Source organism: Nylanderia fulva, unplaced genomic scaffold, assembly GCF_048542155.1.
Source record: "Nylanderia fulva isolate GAGA-0341 unplaced genomic scaffold, ASM4854215v1 Scaffold40, whole genome shotgun sequence".
In the NCBI taxonomy this organism is placed as follows: domain Eukaryota; kingdom Metazoa; phylum Arthropoda; class Insecta; order Hymenoptera; family Formicidae; genus Nylanderia; species Nylanderia fulva.
The window spans coordinates 1,715,581-1,734,918 of NW_028190477.1; the positions used below are offsets into that span (position 1 = coordinate 1,715,581).

Here is a 19,338-nt window from a genome sequence, read left to right on the forward strand (position 1 = left end):
CTCTTTTTCTCCTCCCCTCTCTCTCTCTCTCTCTCTCTCTCTCTGTCTCTCTCGCTCATTGCTGCTTTCTCTTTATAAAATATATTACATTTCGTATTAAACTCATATAAGATTAACGATCTTGAATATTCTTTTGTCGTCAAATTGAGCAAAACGACTGTCAAATTATAAAATAATGTTCAGAAATCGGAATCTTACCTTGAGATGTTTAACCGCACTTTAGGAGCTGCAGCACAGCAAGTTGAAGTACAACATATTTATACGAATAAGGCTTATCATTGCTTAATTAGCAAATCGTGGCGATCGTATAACATTTAATTTTACCCTCCCGATATTAATTTATTTATACAAACTTATTTTATACAAACAAAAACGCGAGAACTCCACGAATACGTAGCAACGCCATTTCACGCGGGTACGCGACTTTACGCGGGAATGCAGCTGCGATACTTGATCTCGAACTCGCGCGATATCGATATATTGCAAATATGGCGTCTCGATATAAAAGGCGTCAAATTTAAAACGTAAATAGAGTTTTGTGGAACAATTATTGATTTAATTAACATAAAAATTAGAAAAAATAATATTGTTGCATAAAAACTGTTCTAAAAAATAATATATTTTAAATATATATTATTTTAATTTCTACAAAAGTAATTGTAAATAATTAACAATAAAAATATTTTTATAATTAAAAATTAATTAAAAAGTCGTTTATATAATTAGAGGTAAAAGTTAATATGAGAATAATGCTGCGTTTAGCGAAAGTAATTTTTTTTTGTAACGGAACAATGCCTCGCTTGAGCAGCGTAGTTATATATCGATGAAAACACATGGCGTAGGCTCGATTTCCTTTCTGTTCCTGTTCGCTCAACGTGTTGTTAGATCGTCAAGATGCAAAAGGTAATTTTTTTAGTATAATTTCCGATTGCGATACTGTTTTATAAAAAATAACATTAATTGCAAAAAAAAAACTTGTAATGTTCTTTTCAGAAACAAAAGGAGCCGATCCATTCCGTGCAAGTCTTCGGACGCAAGGTAAGGTTTAGCAATGAGAATTGAGGTTAGATTTGTGCGTGTCTGTACTTACATAAAATGTGTCTAATCCGGCTTCTTGTCCATGACAGAAAAGTGCGACTGCAGTTGCATACTGCAAACGAGGTCGTGGAAATCTCCGCGTCAACGGCCGACCGCTGGAGTTGGTGGAACCTCGTGTTTTGCAGTACAAATTGCAGGAACCTATCCTATTGCTGGGCAAAGTGAGTAACAATAAGCGTAATGCAAAAACAAATTGAAGATGTAAATTCTTATAAAAATAAATGTATTGCTTCCACTTGTAATCGAAATTGATATATTAACATTTTTCTGATTTATTAAACATGGTTCATAGGAAAACAGAATTTGAGAATAACTTTTGCATACAAGTACAAATAAAATGCAACAATTTTTAGAAAAAGATACTTACATAGATTTGTATTTCAGGAAAAGTTTTCCGGAGTCGACATCAGGGTACGTGTAAATGGTGGTGGTCATGTTGCGCAGATCTATGCCATTCGTCAAGCCATCTCCAAGGCTCTTGTTGCATACTATCAAAAGTGTAAATATATATTAATATTGACTGTGTAACTACATAATTATTGAGAGTTTATCAAATTCTAATTTAATTGTGTGCTTTAGATGTTGATGAAGCTAGCAAAAAGGAAGTCAAGGATATTCTGATCCAATATGACCGTACTCTTCTTGTTGCTGACCCAAGGAGGTGCGAGCCAAAGAAGTTTGGTGGTCCAGGTGCCAGAGCACGATACCAGAAGTCTTATCGTTAATGTCCTCAAATTTTACATTACACTTTATTCATATTACTGAATAAAAAAAACTTAAAATCTATATATTGTATATTCTTTCTTTATGTACTGTCCTCAAAGTTCTTAATGTGTATAAGAGAAATACATTTCTTATCCTATCTTTATAAGAAACAATTTGGTTTTTTTATATTTTATATAATATATTGAGAATTGTCTATTATAATTTTAACAATATTTTTTTTAGAATGAAAGTACTAGTCAAATTTGTGAATATATATATATATATATGTATATATTTTAGATCTGTTTCTAATTATTTTATAATGATAATTTTATTTATAAAAATAGTTTTTTTCAATATTGCAGTTTTTTTAACACATTTTCTATATTTCAAATAAATTTATATTTATTTTAATGGCGAAAAGAGGGAGGGTATATATAATTCAAATAAAATATAAAAAGTTTTTAGCTAATAATACGATAACAATTTTTGCACAGATTTTGATAAGATTTGTTTAAAGGTGATGTAATATATATTTTGCTTAGTGTAGGTGAATATATTTTAGTGCGTATAACGTCATATTGTGCATGGTAGCAGACTAGTGTGTAAGCTGTCATTAATTTTCAGTAAATTTTTCCAAGGGTTAATCACATCTGCCTGAAAATGAAGACACGATTTAACACTTACGACCTTGTATGTTCAATTACTGAACTACAAAAGTAAGTGAAAGATAAAAAGCTTTTGAATTTTATAGGATGATAAGAAATTATAACCAAGAATATACATATATATTTAATTTTTTTAAATATAGAATTTATCTGTAAAAATATAAAATTGTACATTATATCCTATATTTTATCTCAATAAATATTATATACTTGATATATTTTTAATTACACAGTTATAATTATTAAATAAATAAAAATTGACACATGAATGTTTTCATACTAATATAATATATAAGTTTCAAATACTAAAATATAACACAAATATTTCTAATTTAAAGATTATATGTAAGTTATTTTACATTTATTTAACAATTTTAGGCTTATTGGCATGCGTGTCAATCAAATATATGATATAGATCATCGTACTTATCTCATACGCTTTCAACGTAGCGAAGAAAAATGTGTTCTTTTACTTGAATCTGGTAATAGAATGCATACGACAAATTTTGAGTGGCCAAAAAACGTAGCCCCTTCAGGTTTCTCTATGAAGGTATTTGCAAATAAAAGTAATTTTGAATTATTCAATAACACATATGATGATAATTATATATCTTGCAATTAAAATATTTTTTCAGATGCGGAAACATCTTAAAAATAAAAGATTGGAGAGTCTTACTCAAGTTGGAATGGACCGAATAATAAATTTACAATTTGGAAGTGGCGAGGCTGCATATCATGTAATGTTAGAAGTGTATGATCGTGGTAATATAATCCTCACTGATCATGAAATGGTAATTTTATATGTCTTAAGACCTCATACAGAAGGAGATAAGATTAGGTAAGTTTAATATATACCTATAATCCAAAATATGTGTATATATATATATACACATTTTGGATTATAGGTATATATATATATATAGAATCATAAAATATTGACAAAATCATATATCTAGATTTGCTGTGAAAGAGAAATATCCAATGGACAGAGCACATTCCGCAACAATGCCACCTATGAATATAATTCAAGAGCATATTCAGAAAGCTAAAGAAGGAAATAGTCTTAAAAAAGTATTGAATCCACTATTAGAATTTGGTTCAGCTGTGATTGATCATGTTTTACTTAAAGCTGGATTTACTCTTGGTTGTAAAATTGGTAAAGATTTTAATGTCACTGATGATACGCCAAAATTAATTCTAGCACTTGAAGATGCAGATAATATCATGAATCATGCAAAACAACATATTTCAAAAGGCTATATTATTCAGAAAAAAGAAACAAAACTAACTCAAGATGGCAAGGAAGATTTCATATTTGCTAATATTGAATTTCATCCTTTCTTGTTTGAGCAGTATAAGAATCAACCATATAAAGAATTTGATTCTTTCGATGCTGCAGTGGACGAATATTTTTCCACAATGGAAGGACAAAAACTAGATTTGAAAGTTGTACAACAAGAAAGAGAAGCTTTACAAAAATTAGAGAGAGTCAGGAAAGATCACACTCAGAGATTGGTTACATTAGAAAAGACACAGGAGGTGGATAAGCAAAAGGCAGAATTGATTTCAAGGAATCAAGTTTTAGTGGATAATGCTATACTAGCCATCCAAAGTGCTTTGGCAAATCAGATGTCTTGGCCAGATATTCAAGTTCTATTGAAAGAGGCTCAGGCTGCAGGTGATCCTGTTGCTTCTGCTATAAAACAATTAAAACTGGAAACAAATCACATTACTTTACTATTACATGATCCATATGAAGACAGTGATGAAGAATCTGAACTCAAGTCTATGCTCATTGATATAGATTTAGCCCATACGGCATTTAGTAATTCTAAAAATTATTATAGTCAAAAAAAGGCAGCAGCTAGGAAGCATCAAAAGACAATAGAATCCCATGGAAAAGCTTTAAAGTCAGCAGAAAAAAAAACGAAGCAAACATTGAAAGAAGTTCAAACCATACATACAATTAATAAATTAAGGAAAACTTATTGGTTTGAAAAATTCTATTGGTTTATTACATCTGAAAATTATTTAGGTAATCTTTTTTTTTTAACAAATTTAAATTAAAATGTTATTAATTTTATAATTTATATAAATATATATGTAGTGATTGGAGGAAGAGATCAGCAACAAAATGAGTTAATAGTAAAAAGATATCTAAAGGCAGGAGATTTATACGTTCATGCAGATTTAACTGGTGCCAGCTCTGTTGTAATAAAAAATCCCAGTGGCAATCCTGTACCACCTAAATCGTTAGCAGAGGCTGGTACAATGGCTGTTGCATACAGGTATACAGAGAATTAAGTTAGTCTTTTACAATAATCTTTGAATTTATGTACCTGTGAATTTATATGCACTTTTGGAAATATTATTTTATGTCTACATTATATTGTGATAATATCTGTAATTATATGAGATTAATATTCTGTTCATAGTATAGCTTGGGATTCCAAAATAATAGCTAGTGCATGGTGGGTGCATCATGATCAAGTATCGAAGAGTGCACCTACTGGAGAATATCTCACTACTGGATCATTCATGATACGTGGAAAGAAAAATTATCTTACACAAAGTCAATTAATCATGGGATTGGGTATCATGTTTCGTCTGGAAGAGAGTTCAATAGAACGACATAAAGATGAGAGAAGAGTTAAAAGTGTAGATGAGGAAAGCGAAAAAGCAGATTCGATAATCGTAGATGACAAGGAAATAGAATTAGAAGGTGATTCGGATGAAGGTAAATAATGGAAGAAATTGTTTAATATTTAATTATAAATTTTAATGAAATATATAATATTTAATTATAAAGTTATTTTTGTTTTGTTAGATGAAAATTTAGAAAATAAAAATACGTTAAATTCAATTCAAGAGGAGAATTTAACAGAAGAACCAGAGAAGTCAGAATCATGTGCAAAAAATGAAGAAGATGAAGAAGACGATGACACAAAATATCAATTTCCCGATACACAAATTAAAATTGATCTTTCAGGTCCAAAGTAAGTCCAATCTAAAATTAATTTTAATTTAAAATTTTATATTTAACTAATTAAAACTTTTAATTTTTTAAAATCAGAATTGATTGACACATATATATATATATTCTTATATAAAACAGGGTAAAACTACACGTTGATAACAATCATCCTATAATACAAGTGCAAAAAAGTATTGAAGAAAATGTAGTTTATTTAGGAGATGATAAGCCTGTTATAATAAATACATCAACTAAGGAAAAACATTCGAAAACAAAACAAAAAGAACATTTGAAAGAAGAAATAGAACAGATTGACAAGAGTGACAAGAATGTACATGATAATAAAAAAGTTGAACAACCCGTCTTTAAACGAGGACAAAAAGGAAAATTAAAGAAAATGAAAGAGAAATATAAAGATCAAGATGAAGAAGATAGACGACTTTCAATGCTTGTCTTACAGGTTCTATTTTTTTCTTTCAATTTTATGTCACACATTTATATTATAAACTTTATATATAGTTATATATTTATATATAACTTAATCTGTATATATTTTTATTTCTTTATTTTTGCATGTACTCAGTCGGCAGGTGCAGCTAAAGAAGACAAAAGAAAAAATAAAAATAAAGATCCATCAGGTCCGAAACAACAAGGGAAAAAGAAAACTAATCCAAAACCAAACGTTCCATTGCAACCTTTGAACATAGATAACATTGATGATGAAGACACAGGTCCAGTTCCTGAAGTCGACATGCTTGATCAATTAACAGGAAAACCTTTTTCAGAAGATGAATTATTGTTTGCTGTACCTGTAATTGCGCCTTACAATACCTTACAAAATTACAAGTAAGATAACTATTGGTGTAAAAATTGATAAAAAAATAATTTATCATTTATAATAATCACGATATTAATTTCAGATTTAAAGTAAAATTAACACCTGGTATTGGAAAAAGAGGTAAAGCCGCTAAAACAGCTGTGGCTGTATTTCTGAGAGACAAAGAAATTTCTTCACGAGAAAAGGATCTTTTGAAAGCAATTAAAGATGAAGTAATAGCTAGGAACATACCTGGAAAAGTGAAAATAAGCGCTCCTCAAATTCAAAAATTAAAAAAATAATTACTTAAAATGCTAATTTTAATTCAGGTAATTGAGAATTCCTTAATCAATTGCAATATATAAAATTTTTTCCTAAATATTTTAGAAATTGCGCTTTTAATTATAGATCCTTTGACATTTAATTGAAGCAATATTTCATGAAAATATTAATTGATTGAAAAAATTACAGTATAATCATACGATTAGAAATAATTAAATTTTTCTCTTTTTTGAAGAAAAAATAATTTGCGAGAGCGTTATGTATAGCAGTTATAAAAATGGAAAGTTTGTTATGTATTTACTCTAATATTACTTTTTTGTTAATAATAATTATCACAAGTATTCAAATATTTTGCATATATGTGCAATATCTAATACCCACAAATACCACACACATAAATCTTTAAAGTTAACGTATAGTATTATTTATTTTAGTTAATAAAACCACTTTTATCTTGAAGAAAATTTTTTGCATTTTTCACTCACACAAATAGTTAAAAAATCAGAACGTTTTCCATGATAATTTAGTGAATACAAATTTAGATAATTATCTCTCGCTAATTACTTCAACATTATCATATTTATATAGACAGAAATACTAATAGAAATATAAAAAATATGCATTTAACATTTTATTTTATCAAAATAGTAAATTTTTATAATTTTTTCATAACAGATTTTATAATCTAAACTGTATTCATATTTTTAAGTTATTCACACACACATTTACAAAAGAAATCTGAAATAATATACTTGTAATATGATCAACATGTAAATAATGTTGTGATTAATGTCAAATGCATAAGAGAAATGTACAAGAATATATAATGATGTAAGATACATAATTACAGATATTTTTTGTAGTATAAATATTACGATATATAGTACTTCATTATATTTGTAATGTTGTGAATTATGTATCAAACATATCCTCATCAGATTGAATTTCAGTATCAATTTTCAATACTGCTTTATTGGATTGCAATCTATTCTTAGTAGTTACTTTATCCCTAAAAGTAGTAGCAGGTCTTGATTTTGTTCCTTTTGATACAATCTAGATATATTAAAAATATATTAAATATTTATTTATGTTTAATTATCTATGTAATTGTCGTTTAAAAAGTAAAAAAAATAAATTGTTTTATACTTTATTTAAATCATAATTTAAATATCAAATTTTTTATTACCTCGGGCTCAGAAGCAGTTGATGAGTCATCCAAATTCTTAATCTTTCGTTTTGTTTTACTTAGAGCAGGTCTTTTCTGGCGCGTTTTATTTGAGCGTTTTGGTAAGGGCTGTAATAATATAAATTATTATGACAAAAATAAATTTTAAATATTAATTAAATTATCAAATTAAATTAAAGTTTTGTGTAAAATTCTACATGCTACTTTCTTAAATTGTCATAATTACCTCCATTACAGAATCATCTTCAGAATCATCTTTGAAATTATTTTGAATTTCCATTTTACTATGTACTGGATCTATTTCATCCTTATTTTTATTTACTTTATTACTGGACTTTATCCTTTTCGCTTTCTTAAGAATTTGGATATCATATTCACTATCAGAATCCATTAAATCATTTAATGCTTTCTCAATCTCTCTTACTTTACAACGCTTTTTGTCAATTACAACACCTATAGTACTTTTTCTTGCATTTCTTATGGGATTTACAGTATCCGCAAGTTTTGCACGGGGACTTTTTCTAACTCCATTCACAGGTTTTTTAATTTTTTGTGGCGTAGATTTAGAAGGATTTTGTTGACTTGATGTGTCAATAGCATTTAATCTTAATTTCCCATCTGGTTTATAGTCTAATTTTTTCAAACCAGCTATTAATATTTCTTTAAATTTTTCATAAGGTGGCATTTCATTAAATTTAACGCTAGCTAATAAAGTCATAAATTTATGCATAGCCTGTGGGACTGATCCACGAAAACACTTTTTCAGAAAATCGTCTATGTTTTTGAAAGCTTTTTCTTTTTCGTTTTGAACAGTAGCTGGGTCAACTAATTTTTCCCATGGTAATAAACCACATAACCACAGAATTATATTGTAATTTAAGATTTCAACATCACCACGAAATGTTGGTACTGAAAGAATAAAAAACAGAAATATAATGTATATATTTAAATTTAATGAAAATTTTTATACAATTTATATTCAAAGCTAAAGAATATAAATTGCATTAAATATCAAAATTATTTTTTTCTTAAAGTTTCTAATTTTTACCTCCCATATGGGCATCTCTACTTGTATATTGTAAAGTGCCATTATGTGCCTTTTTCGGATCCTTTTTTAATTCAGTACTTGTTGTAGAGCGAGATGCTAAACCAAAGTCAACTAAATAGACTTGATCATAGGAATTTAAATCTAGTAGTAAATTTTCACCTTTGATATCAGCATGCACATAATTTTTGTGATGGATATACTCCAATATATCTATCTAGAATTTATAAGAAAAACAATATAAGTTATCATTAAAACAGAAAATCAAAACTTGCAAATAATAAATTTCTTTTTAAAATTGCCTTACTATTTGCAAAGCTAGTTTATACACTATGTGTTCTGGAAACTGTCTATTATTTTCCTCAAATATTTTCCATAAATCTTTTCCAAATCGATTTATTACTAAAAATCGATATTTTGTATTTTTATATTCGTGACTTCCAGAAGCAATATATCTAGGCATTCCAAGTACAGCAAGTTTCTTTTTTTTCTGCCAACTATCAACTGAAAAGACAATATATATTTATCTTTCAAATATTTTGTTACATAACTGATAAATGTTCTTCATTATCAAAGATTTAAATTTTAAGAAAATGAATCATATAATGAAAAACATCAAAAAGAAAATGTTCCTTTAAATTTGAAGCTTACTCTCATCTGGTTTACAGTTCCTCATATAAAAGTGCATCTCTACAAATAATGGTCCATTTCCATGTGGTTCCTATAAATTCAATTAAAAAAAAATATTAATAATATTATAAAATTAAAATTAAATAACTGAAAAGATGGTATAAAAATGAAGTATACTTACAATTTTTATAACATTAGGATAATCTTTGGGGGTTTTTTCAGAATAAGGTGCCGCTGTAATCAATATTATTGAAGAGTTAATTACACAATAATTAAAATATTATATAATAGATAAAAAATTAATCAATGTTGTAATCTATAAATAATATATCATATAAAAGAATCCAACGCAAGGAGTTAAACATAATTACACAAAACAAAATCAAGTACAGATCGTAGTATATTTTTTACAAACTGTGCATAAAGAATTTATCATGTAAAATTTTTGCAAAAAGGCGATATTTATCAGTCTCTTTTACTTAATTACGTTTATGTCTTTAAATATTTTACTATTTTATTCACAACAGTAAATTATGAGCGACGTTGCGTACAACAATACAATTGTGACAAACAAATGTAATAACAATATAATTTCTTTTAATACCAGAATAAACCTCTCCAAAACCGCCGATACCGATCGACTTGCCAAGGATCCACCGACCCTTGCATACATCTGTAAGAATTTCTCCAGCTGATATCGGATCTGGCATAGAATAACCGCCTTTTTTCTTCGGTGCCCTTTTCTTCACTATTTTCGCTGCCATTGCAAGTGAAATTTAGATTTTACGGAAGAGTAAGATCACTGGGGATGTAATTGCGATCTCGTAATAGATTGCGATAAAAATTGTGACAAACGTGAGAAATAATTCACTAACGAAAGAATATCTCCACTTAACCTATTATCGTTTCGCGGCACAAAACAGACAGCCACAGATAACAGTCAGAATTTGGCAGCGGAATTCAAATAGATTCATACAACCAATCTACGAATGCTAAAGTAACTATTTTTTCATGTCTCTAGATTTAAGTTGGCGACCGTGACAATCACTGCCCTGAAATTGACCGCTCATTGTGTGTGCGCGCGTACGATGTTGACTTTGAGAAATGTCAACCGGCTGTCGAATTTTACCTTGAACGCGCAATAAATAAAAAGCAAGAGGAATCATGATTAAAAATCGAGCGACTCCGTAATACGAAAACGAATTTTATGAAGCGGCACAAGTAGATCGATCGGGAATTATCATTGGAATTTCGCTCGCTTTTTCCCGGCAATTTGGAGGTTACATTTCGTCGTGGATTCTTCCTTTTCTTTTTTTAATTTCTTTATTTTTTTTTAATGGAAGAAACGACGTCCGACTCACCGAGAGATTCATCAAGTTCAGAGAACAATCATGTTAATGAACCAGACATCGAGACATCCTGCAAGAATAATAATGACACGGAGCATCATAATGGAGAACGTACACCGCAACACACACAGTCCGAGAAATACATCGACAATTCTATTTTCAATACCATTTCCAAAATTGTTAATCCCACTACGAAGGTAAATTTTCTTTGTTTTTTTCAAGGTTTTTTCTTTGTTTTTTTCAAGGTTTTTTCTTTGTTTTTCCAAGAATGAACTTTTCAAATTTAATCTTTGGACTTTTAAATAATAGTATAATTGCAAAGAGAGTTATTGAAGCAAAGTTGTAAGCAAGAAATAAAACAGATAAATTTTAATTTGTATAATTAAATTGAAGCATGTTATTATATTATTATATAATTATTGATTATACTTTATATTGATAGACTATAAGATAAATCTTGGGACTTTTAAATAATAGTATAATTGCAAAGAGTTATTGGAGCAAAGTTGTAAGCAATAAATTTTAATTTGTATAATAAAATTGAAGCATGCTATTATATTAATTATAGAATTATTTATTATATTTTATGTTATAAATCAATTTGTATTAATTTGTCACAATTTTTATAGAAATATACTTTTATGTCATTTATTAGATTATTTCTTTTCTTTTCTAGGTACCAGATATACAGGATTTTAAGATAGTGAAACCAATAAGCAGAGGAGCATTTGGTAAAGTGTTTTTAGGATATAAAAAGTCTAATTCCGAGCAAGTGTACGCGATTAAAGTAATGAAGAAGAACGAGATGATAAATAAGAATATGGCATCACAAGTAGTGATTGAACGCAACGCACTGGCTCTGACTCATAGTCCATACTGCGTGCAACTCTTTTATTCATTGCAATCTGTCAGCAGTGTCTATCTAGTCATGGAATATATGGTAGGCGGCGATCTCAAGAGCTTGATCGGCGTTTACGGCTTCATGGAGGAGTCCATGGCGGCATTTTACACCGCAGAAGTATGCCTGGCATTGGAGTATCTTCACTCGCACGGCATTGTACATAGGGATCTGAAGCCGGACAATATGCTTCTCTCACGCGAAGGACACGTCAAACTTACGGATTTTGGACTCAGTAAGATATCGTCGTTGCACAGGGATCTCGAGATATCGGATTTAGTGAATCCGATGACTCCCAGTTTATGTACCAGGACACCTGGTCAGCTGCTCTCGCTAACGTCTCATCTGTCCTTCGGTTCCGGCCAGAAGTCCACTAGCGAATCGAATCTCAGTGATAGAAGCACGCCAGCTATGAATTTGCTCTCCACGCTGCAGAGAAATAGCACTAAGTTCGGGGGACATATGTCGCCAAATTCAGTCATTTCTTCTGTTGCATCCGGAGATTATTCTCGAATATCCGGTGTCACACCTTTCCAATCAGCGGAAGATCTACATTTCGAACAAAGTAACGAGGAACATAATATCACGGAAGAGGACGAGGGCACCATTAAAAAGCACGAAGATGGTCCGGATAGTTCTAGCAGTTACTACACTTGCGAAGCATCCTCCGTCCCGGCTAGCAATCCAGATATAATGGAAGAAGAGGAAGAGGACGAGTCTACGCTCGAGGCCGAAAAGTCACAACAGCGATCTCCTGTACATACCACCAGTCCAGTAAGCACTTGTACAAATTCATTCAGAGATCGAATTCGGGGATCGAAGAGGAAGCGACCCGGTACGTGCGCAACGACTGGCTTAACATGCGAGATCGACGCGATAGATCTCGATGTCGACAAAACACCCAAGAGAAATAATCGCGATCCTGTATTTTCTTATAGTCCGATGAGCGATGATACCTCAGTATACACTAAAACAGAAGACATTGCCGTCGACTTGGCGAATAACGATGGGAACAGGACACCAAATCAAGATATCGAACAGAACACCGGGTCTACGGGTAGAGTAGCCTTCAGTACGCCGGTATCTTCTGCCAGACGAAGAGGTAGCGATGATGAGAAACAGCAGAAGTTGCACGAAGAAGAGGAGGATGCGAGGACTTTAATAAAGACGAGATTTCGCCTACCACCGCCGTCCGCTTTGCATTCCGTGCACGATTTACATACAGATCTGACCAATACATCCCGAGATCATCGTTCGCCTCAGGGTATCTCGCCCATCAAGACACCTGCGACTTCGAATAATTGTTACACGCCGTACAGAACGCCCAAGTCTGTTCGAAGAGGCGGTCAAGCTGGCACCAACAGATCAGACGATCGTATACTCGGTACGCCGGATTATCTCGCTCCGGAACTGTTGCTCAGACAAGGTCACGGACCGGCTGTCGACTGGTGGGCGTTAGGCGTGTGCCTGTATGAGTTTTGTACGGGTCTGCCGCCATTCAATGATGAAACGCCACAAGCGGTCTTCGCGAACATCCTTGCGCGCGATGTCCCCTGGCCAGAAGACGAGGAGGCTTTGTCATCGGCAGCAACTGATGCTATCGACGCGCTCCTTACCTTGGACCAAACGGTACGACCCTCGGCAAAGGAGGTACGCACTATGGCTCTCTTCTGCGAGTTTCCCTGGGATGAGCCGTCAAAAGCAGTGCCACCGTTCATCCCGCAGCCGGACGATAAGTACGATACATGCTACTTTCAAGGTAAATTTTTATCTTATTATATCTCTTCTTTCAGAAATAATATCGCGTGATTAATACGCAGAACTAAAGATTTTTGATTTTTTGATGGACTAAGATTTGAATTTTTAACTTTTAAAATATAAATTTTGTTATCAACATTAGATTAGAGATATTTGAACAAGTCATAAAGCACTGTTAGGATAAGTGGAATACGTTGCTGTTTAGTATCAGTCGCTGTTTTACAATATTTGAAAGTAATATCCACATATATATAATATTAAAAACGCATAATTTTAAGATAAAAAATTTAATACGATATTTATTCGCTATTGCATGATGGCACCGGCTTAATAGGAAAATTTCTATTTCCAGCGCGGAATACTATGCAACAATTGAATGTAAGTAATTGCGATACGTAGATATATCGTATGCAGACGTGGCAGGAATGGAAGCCTATATAATGTATTAAAACTGTTATTATGTATAACTTTATTTTTTTATATATTGGTATGTATAGCAATATATATATATATAAAATACAAAATATTTTGTTACTATTTTTGTAATCAACGATTTTTTAATCGTATCGTACATAGTAAATGGATAGTTTATTTTAATGACGAGGAAACGTACGTAGACTACGATGATATGAAGAATTGTCTCAAAGATTATTTTAATTAGTTAGAAAGGAAATGACATAATGTCAAACTTCCTTAAAAAAGATTTTAATACCGTTATAAAGCTCTATTTTTATATTTAGGGCAGGATAGTTTTTTTTTTATCACATTTCTCAAAGCGAGTGGAATCAATTCTTCGACAAAACATTGTCTAAGAAACAGCGACTGTGCGAAAGAGACTGTGCGATAAATACGTATAACGCGTATATTTTCTATTTTCGATTTTTATCAATCCACGCCATGAAATGTGTTACTCTCGTATACACCCCTGGATATTGTCCTTTTCCGCAGCCAATTCCCCAACTGACAATTCCAACCTGAGTCCAGCGTCCATCATTAACCATCAAAGGACCTCCACTGTCGCCCTGTAAGTGCAACATTAATTAATTTTTACAATGAAACGTGCAATATATTTATCAATGTCCTTATATTTTGCATCGCAAAATAAAGCCATCTAATCGTAAATATATTTCAAATGTTCTTGTAAAATTGATAATCTTAAACAACATTAAAAACATTAATTTCACTTAATTAAATAAAATTAATTAAGAAATAATTAATTGCATTCGGGCTTCGTATAAATCGAAAATTATATAGCTATATTTGACGCTATATTAAATGTATATTGATGCGAAATAAAAGAGATACAAACTGAGCACGAATCCTTAGCGGCGCGACCAGCACATAGGAAACTGTCGACTATACCACCTGGTGCTGCTGCTCCATATTTTAATTTGCATTCGCTGTTGGACCACACAGGTATCGAAACTTCTTGTAAAATTGCTGGTTGTGGTCCACCTGAATGAATATAAATATCGTCTATTCTTCTCACACAAAGAGATGCTTTTCAAAGACTTCAATCATAAACAGTCATACAATAATTAATTAGTCAACAATAATTAATTATGCATATTGACTGCATAAAATGCACAATATAAATGGGAATACTTGATAGAGTACATAAATGTTAATTTCATATTCATTATTCTAAATTAAAACAAAATTTGTTTTTTTTTATGCGATTACTCGTTAAACAGGCTAGTGTGTTAAAGATATATATTAGTATAAAAAATCTTACTTTCTCTCAAAGAACCCCATCCTATAACAGTTGCCGTTTTGCCTTGATATAACTGTGATCCGCTAGGAAGACAGATAGGTCGGATTTGTTCCGTGAATTCTACAGGTTCGCTTAACGTAAGTAGTGCCACATCGTTATAGAGTGTACGTGAATTGAAGCCTCGGTGTCTCACGACTCTCTTTACACGTCTTTCAATGTGACGAATCTCATTGTTCGTTTTGATATTGTGATCACCGAGACGTACTGTTAATCTCGCGACGTCCCAAGAATTCATGCTGAAATATTACAACGTGTTTGTCACGTTATAAAGTCAGATATTACTTTCATATTATTCGTAATAATGCAGTTTAATCGCAATTTTTGCATGTAATATATCGAAAATAGCTACTATAGCTAAATTTTAACTGTCTCTATATTACAAATGAATTTTAGTTATTATACATGGCGAGAACTTTCTCTTAGAATTTACTAAAATCATGGTAATCGTGGGACAATATGTATAAATATTGGTAGAATTTTATAAGAGTTTCTCTGGTTAAAATATTTACTACAATAAAAAATATTAATATGTATATAGTAAATTTTACTATGTACATAGTAAAATTAATCGAATATATTTTTTATATCTCTTGTAGTAGATATTAATATTTTTTATTGTGGTAAATATTTAATCAGAGAATCTCTTACAAAATTCTTCCACTACCATATTGTCCCTCGATTACTATAATTTTCAAGATAAATTCTAAGAGAAAATTCTCTCTGTGTACCTAAATTGTATCTATAATAGCCAATATTTTTAGCTATATAGAATTCTTTGTTAAACTATAGCTAAAAAATATTAGTCACCGAGACCGAAAAAATATTAGTTATAAATGTATATCTAAAAGTTTTTTTCATTATTCACGAAAAAAAATTAGCTAATCATAGTTAAATTTTAACTGTCCTTAGCTAATTTTTTTCCGTACGCTAATAAAAAAAAATTTTTTAGATATATATTAATTTTTTTTAATTAACGAAACATTGGGATTATTTTTAATTTTAAAAATATTAAAAGATAAATTGGACTTACTTTACGACACAATGCGCTGCTGTTAATATATGCTTGTCGTCGATGAGCGATCCGCCGCAAAATTGACGGCCGGCATTGAAAAGCGCGGCGATCCACGGCCATTCCCCTGGGTCTGCATTCTTTCCTCCCACAATACGTTCTTGATCTTGATTGCCATTCTTGGCACCGCACTGTGATAGATTGTTGGTGTCGATCGGAGATTTGCTGGTAGTCGACGTGCCTGATGAGGCTGGCCACCAGGTTGGCTTCTTCGTCGGCCATGTAGTGGCAACTCCCGGTTTCTTTGAGCTAGTTATCGGTTTCAAGGTCGTGGACTGCGTCGTCGATAGACCAGGTGAGGATGGATGGGTTGGCAGTGGCGGTATTGTGTGATCGGGCGGATGTGTGGGAATCGGTGGTGGCCAAGTGGGCACAGCCTGAGGACGTGCCAACCCCGTATCATCGCCTTTTTTCTTATTATCCTCGATCTAAAATAATTTCAGTATCTGATGAACAACGCAAAAAAATTTTTTTTCAATGATAATGCATAAAAAAAAAGAGCGAAACTCTAATTACATTTTTTTTGCGGCGAACAAAAGGAAAATTAATATGCATGAACAGCGAATAATAAAGCGAATCGTAAAACAGTTCTTTGCGAAATTGTTGCCGAATCGTGATAGGGATAATCGACTTTCTAATAGGCTGATTTATGACGGACTTTAATTCGGATCACGTATATAGTGAGTCACAAGTTTCCGGTAGCGAAAGTGATTATTACGCGGATAAACAAGAAACGCGCGTATTGATTATTAAAATTTACTGACAATGAGAGTTAGAATGAATTATTTAACCGATACGTTTAATTGTTTTACTTGGGGATGTTCCACGATGGAATCGTCACAGTTATCGGATGGCGGTCGAGGTGTGATAGGTTGTAGATTCGAGCAACAAATTCCGAAGCTCGGATTTCCATCTTCTCGAATGTAGCTGCATGTGTCATAAACGCCAAGAACCCATCCGTCTAGGGCACCAAGGTCCGGAATTTTAAAGTACGGATAGCATTCTTTGAAGGTCATGCATCGACCGACTTCGCCTTTGGATGTTAAGCAAGTCTCACGAGTCGTTGCTCCGCTCCAAAGAATGCCTCGACCCTCTCTTGATTCGGACTGATTCGGATCGATCGCGCCTGCAAATTAATTAAATTTTTGCAACTTTTTATTTGTATAAAATTGAGAGAGAGAAATTATATTCTTTCAATATATATTTACCATATCTTTATATAATATGGCTTTTTGACACGTTATTGACATCAATCATTTATAGTTTTCTCTTATATATGTCACTGATACATTGTTTTGAAAATTACATTCATAAATTTATTCAGGTATATCTCTTCTGTCTCTGTCCGTTAAAGTGTCTGTATCGCGTTTATATCATCGTAAAATCAAGATGCATCGGGCATATTTATGTCAGCACGTACTCGAGAATGCTTACTTTAGCATGTAGCCACATTAATTCGGAAGGCGTTAATATACTGGATGTGAAAGTTTTTCTGATGTCAAAAAAAGGAAAATAGAAAAATTGCGATAAAATTACAAGACATTTTCACAAAAATTTAGAAGCTTAGAATTGCACGAATTGAATTGCTATCAGGAGAATAAATTGCATATACATATATTGAAAGTAAATTTAAAAATAGAAAGTGAAAAACTTTTTATTAATAAACTTACATATAAATGAGAATAATTAAATTTTCCTTAAACAAAATTATGTAAGCAAATTATTGCGTATGAATCATAGAAACATAATAGAATTCCATCGAGATACTTAGCGAGTTCGCTGACCTACGCGAGACACACAGATATACACACACGTCAAAGGTGAGGTTTGTGCGTATCGGGAGAACTTCCGGTTACTATTTATGGAACACGCGAATAATTCTTCATCAATCGGTATTCGATATATAGGGAGTTCATCTGTTTGCGAGTTTTGCGACCCTTGATGAGTAAAGATCCGTGATGCCAAAGAGTCATTGACCAGAGAAGAGATCACAGAAACGGCATGCCATTGTTTCTTTGACTAATGATCAATTTAATCGGTGTAATTTACAGAAAAAAATTTTCGAAACAATTATGCGTGAAATGCAAAAAATGACATCGACTTTTCAACAAATATAGAATAATGCTAATGTGATCTAAACATCTTTTTTATAAAAATCAACTATCAAGTTATTTAAATTTTTGAAAAAAAACCTTGAATATAAAAAATTTGCTGATTTAAATTTTAATGTAAGAATTTTACTATATATATTAAATTTGTATATTATTAAATTATGTTTGTATATTATTAAATTTTAATTATATATCAATAAGTTTCTTATCAATGAAACTCTTCTCAGATCAATGGCAATTAAAAAGAAAAAATTTTTGCGCTGATATATAAAACTAATCCTAACTTAGTCTGTATCATTTTTCGAAGAAGTTAGCTCAAATCTATGGAGTTTTTGAGAACATTTTCAATCATTTAAAGTTCTATCGGGAAATATCACGAACATATGAAGCAAATTTTCAGAAAAGCATATATGTTTTATCTCAACTTATTAATACTTGGATGAGAAGTACACGCGAAATACACCATAGACCTATCTGATACCTTCGAGGATAATTGAGTCGTCGTCCGGGTCAACGTCATCGTTCGACCCGTTCATGGATCTGGATTCAGATTCTACAGCCGCCGCCACGATCACCTGTACCACGAGCACCAGCACCAGCATCGCGAACGACGACAATCTGCGTGCCCGATTATTCATGCTGCCAGAATCGTTCGCGAAGAGTAACGACGCGCGGAACACAGGACTTGGGACCCACGTGCGAATACCGGCTTGGATCTTGAGCGACTCCTAAGCTGTTGAATAGCCGCTGCTCGAGCTTATAACGGGCTTGCCCTCCCCTCTGGTGCTGGCGCTACTCTGTGCCTCCTCTTCGATACGACGCACAAGGTGCTCTCCACGTTCCTTTATTCTCTTGCTCTTTTATCATCTCTATAGCCGTAGGATAGAAGATCGAGAAGGGCGCAGTAGGGATCAACCGTGGTCTCCCCGATGCGGAGAAATAATCTTTTTGGTTATTTATGCTTTCATACGAAA

The 19,338-nt window shown here is 32.0% G+C and overlaps 5 protein-coding genes across 6 annotated transcripts; 3 read left to right on the forward strand and 2 right to left on the reverse strand.

Annotated features, from left to right (window-relative positions):
* The first annotated feature begins 820 nt into the window (after positions 1-820).
* On the forward strand, positions 821-1,884 carry RpS16 (ribosomal protein S16). The gene is made up of 5 exons (XM_029309686.2): positions 821-903; positions 994-1,038; positions 1,128-1,259; positions 1,483-1,597; positions 1,678-1,884. Exons 1-5 carry the CDS (start codon positions 895-897, stop codon positions 1,821-1,823), a joined length of 447 nt encoding a protein of 148 aa, XP_029165519.1. The 5' UTR covers positions 821-894; the 3' UTR covers positions 1,824-1,884.
* A 422-nt stretch (positions 1,885-2,306) lies between these two features.
* On the forward strand, positions 2,307-6,893 carry Clbn (Nuclear export mediator factor NEMF homolog Clbn). 2 transcript variants are annotated; one of them, XM_085486128.1, is made up of 11 exons: positions 2,307-2,522; positions 2,850-3,021; positions 3,107-3,309; positions 3,428-4,506; positions 4,579-4,759; positions 4,907-5,208; positions 5,299-5,467; positions 5,587-5,905; positions 6,029-6,291; positions 6,366-6,591; positions 6,671-6,893. In XM_085486128.1, exons 1-10 carry the CDS (start codon positions 2,467-2,469, stop codon positions 6,562-6,564), a joined length of 2,943 nt encoding a protein of 980 aa, XP_085342254.1. In that variant the 5' UTR covers positions 2,307-2,466; the 3' UTR covers positions 6,565-6,591; positions 6,671-6,893. The 2 variants fall into 2 exon arrangements, with proteins under 2 accessions (XP_085342254.1, XP_029165402.2); XM_029309569.2 differs by having other exon boundaries at positions 6,366-6,893.
* Positions 6,894-7,302: 409 nt separating this feature from the next.
* LOC114936408 (serine/threonine-protein kinase VRK1) lies at positions 7,303-10,365 on the reverse strand. Its single transcript, XM_029309571.2, has 8 exons — positions 10,010-10,365; positions 9,587-9,639; positions 9,427-9,496; positions 9,083-9,279; positions 8,779-8,992; positions 7,957-8,639; positions 7,731-7,838; positions 7,303-7,597 (listed from the first exon to the last, which is right to left on the reverse strand). The coding sequence occupies exons 1-8, from the start codon at positions 10,167-10,169 to the stop codon at positions 7,457-7,459; spliced, it is 1,626 nt and encodes a 541-aa protein (XP_029165404.1). The 5' UTR covers positions 10,170-10,365; the 3' UTR covers positions 7,303-7,456.
* Positions 10,366-10,458: 93 nt separating this feature from the next.
* On the forward strand, positions 10,459-13,947 carry gwl (serine/threonine-protein kinase greatwall). Its single transcript, XM_029309570.2, has 3 exons — positions 10,459-10,951; positions 11,431-13,411; positions 13,763-13,947. The coding sequence occupies exons 1-3, from the start codon at positions 10,742-10,744 to the stop codon at positions 13,807-13,809; spliced, it is 2,238 nt and encodes a 745-aa protein (XP_029165403.1). The 5' UTR covers positions 10,459-10,741; the 3' UTR covers positions 13,810-13,947.
* LOC114936409 (proclotting enzyme) lies at positions 13,865-19,113 on the reverse strand. Its single transcript, XM_029309572.2, has 6 exons — positions 18,846-19,113; positions 17,066-17,379; positions 16,215-16,681; positions 15,146-15,420; positions 14,720-14,865; positions 13,865-14,432 (listed from the first exon to the last, which is right to left on the reverse strand). Exons 1-6 carry the CDS (start codon positions 19,000-19,002, stop codon positions 14,280-14,282), a joined length of 1,512 nt encoding a protein of 503 aa, XP_029165405.1. The 5' UTR covers positions 19,003-19,113; the 3' UTR covers positions 13,865-14,279.
* Positions 19,114-19,338: the final 225 nt, after the last annotated feature.

Excerpts from the sequence above, each read along its gene's own strand:
- RpS16 (XM_029309686.2), top strand. Across the intron at positions 1,260-1,482 it reads CTATCCTATTGCTGGGCAAA|GAAAAGTTTTCCGGAGTCGA; the intron begins GTGAGTAACAAT and ends TTTGTATTTCAG. Across the intron at positions 1,598-1,677 it reads TGTTGCATACTATCAAAAGT|ATGTTGATGAAGCTAGCAAA; the intron begins GTAAATATATAT and ends TGTGTGCTTTAG.
- Clbn (XM_029309569.2), top strand. The coding sequence starts at position 2,467 with ATGAAGACACGATTTAACACTTACGACCTTGTATGTTCAATTACTGAA. Across the intron at positions 3,022-3,106 it reads CTTCAGGTTTCTCTATGAAG|ATGCGGAAACATCTTAAAAA; the intron begins GTATTTGCAAAT and ends ATATTTTTTCAG. Across the intron at positions 4,507-4,578 it reads TACATCTGAAAATTATTTAG|TGATTGGAGGAAGAGATCAG; the intron begins GTAATCTTTTTT and ends ATATATATGTAG.
- LOC114936408 (XM_029309571.2), bottom strand. The coding sequence starts at position 10,169 with ATGGCAGCGAAAATAGTGAAGAAAAGGGCACCGAAGAAAAAAGGCGGT. Across the intron at positions 8,640-8,778 it reads TAGAGATGCCCATATGGGAG|TACCAACATTTCGTGGTGAT; the intron begins GTAAAAATTAGA and ends TTATTCTTTCAG. Across the intron at positions 7,598-7,730 it reads CAACTGCTTCTGAGCCCGAG|ATTGTATCAAAAGGAACAAA; the intron begins GTAATAAAAAAT and ends TAATATATCTAG.
- gwl (XM_029309570.2), top strand. The coding sequence starts at position 10,742 with ATGGAAGAAACGACGTCCGACTCACCGAGAGATTCATCAAGTTCAGAG. Across the intron at positions 10,952-11,430 it reads TTGTTAATCCCACTACGAAG|GTACCAGATATACAGGATTT; the intron begins GTAAATTTTCTT and ends TTTCTTTTCTAG. Across the intron at positions 13,412-13,762 it reads CGATACATGCTACTTTCAAG|CGCGGAATACTATGCAACAA; the intron begins GTAAATTTTTAT and ends TTCTATTTCCAG.
- LOC114936409 (XM_029309572.2), bottom strand. The coding sequence starts at position 19,002 with ATGAATAATCGGGCACGCAGATTGTCGTCGTTCGCGATGCTGGTGCTG. Across the intron at positions 14,866-15,145 it reads ATGGGGTTCTTTGAGAGAAA|GTGGACCACAACCAGCAATT; the intron begins GTAAGATTTTTT and ends ATATTCATTCAG. Across the intron at positions 14,433-14,719 it reads CCGCTAAGGATTCGTGCTCA|GGCGACAGTGGAGGTCCTTT; the intron begins GTTTGTATCTCT and ends TTGCACTTACAG.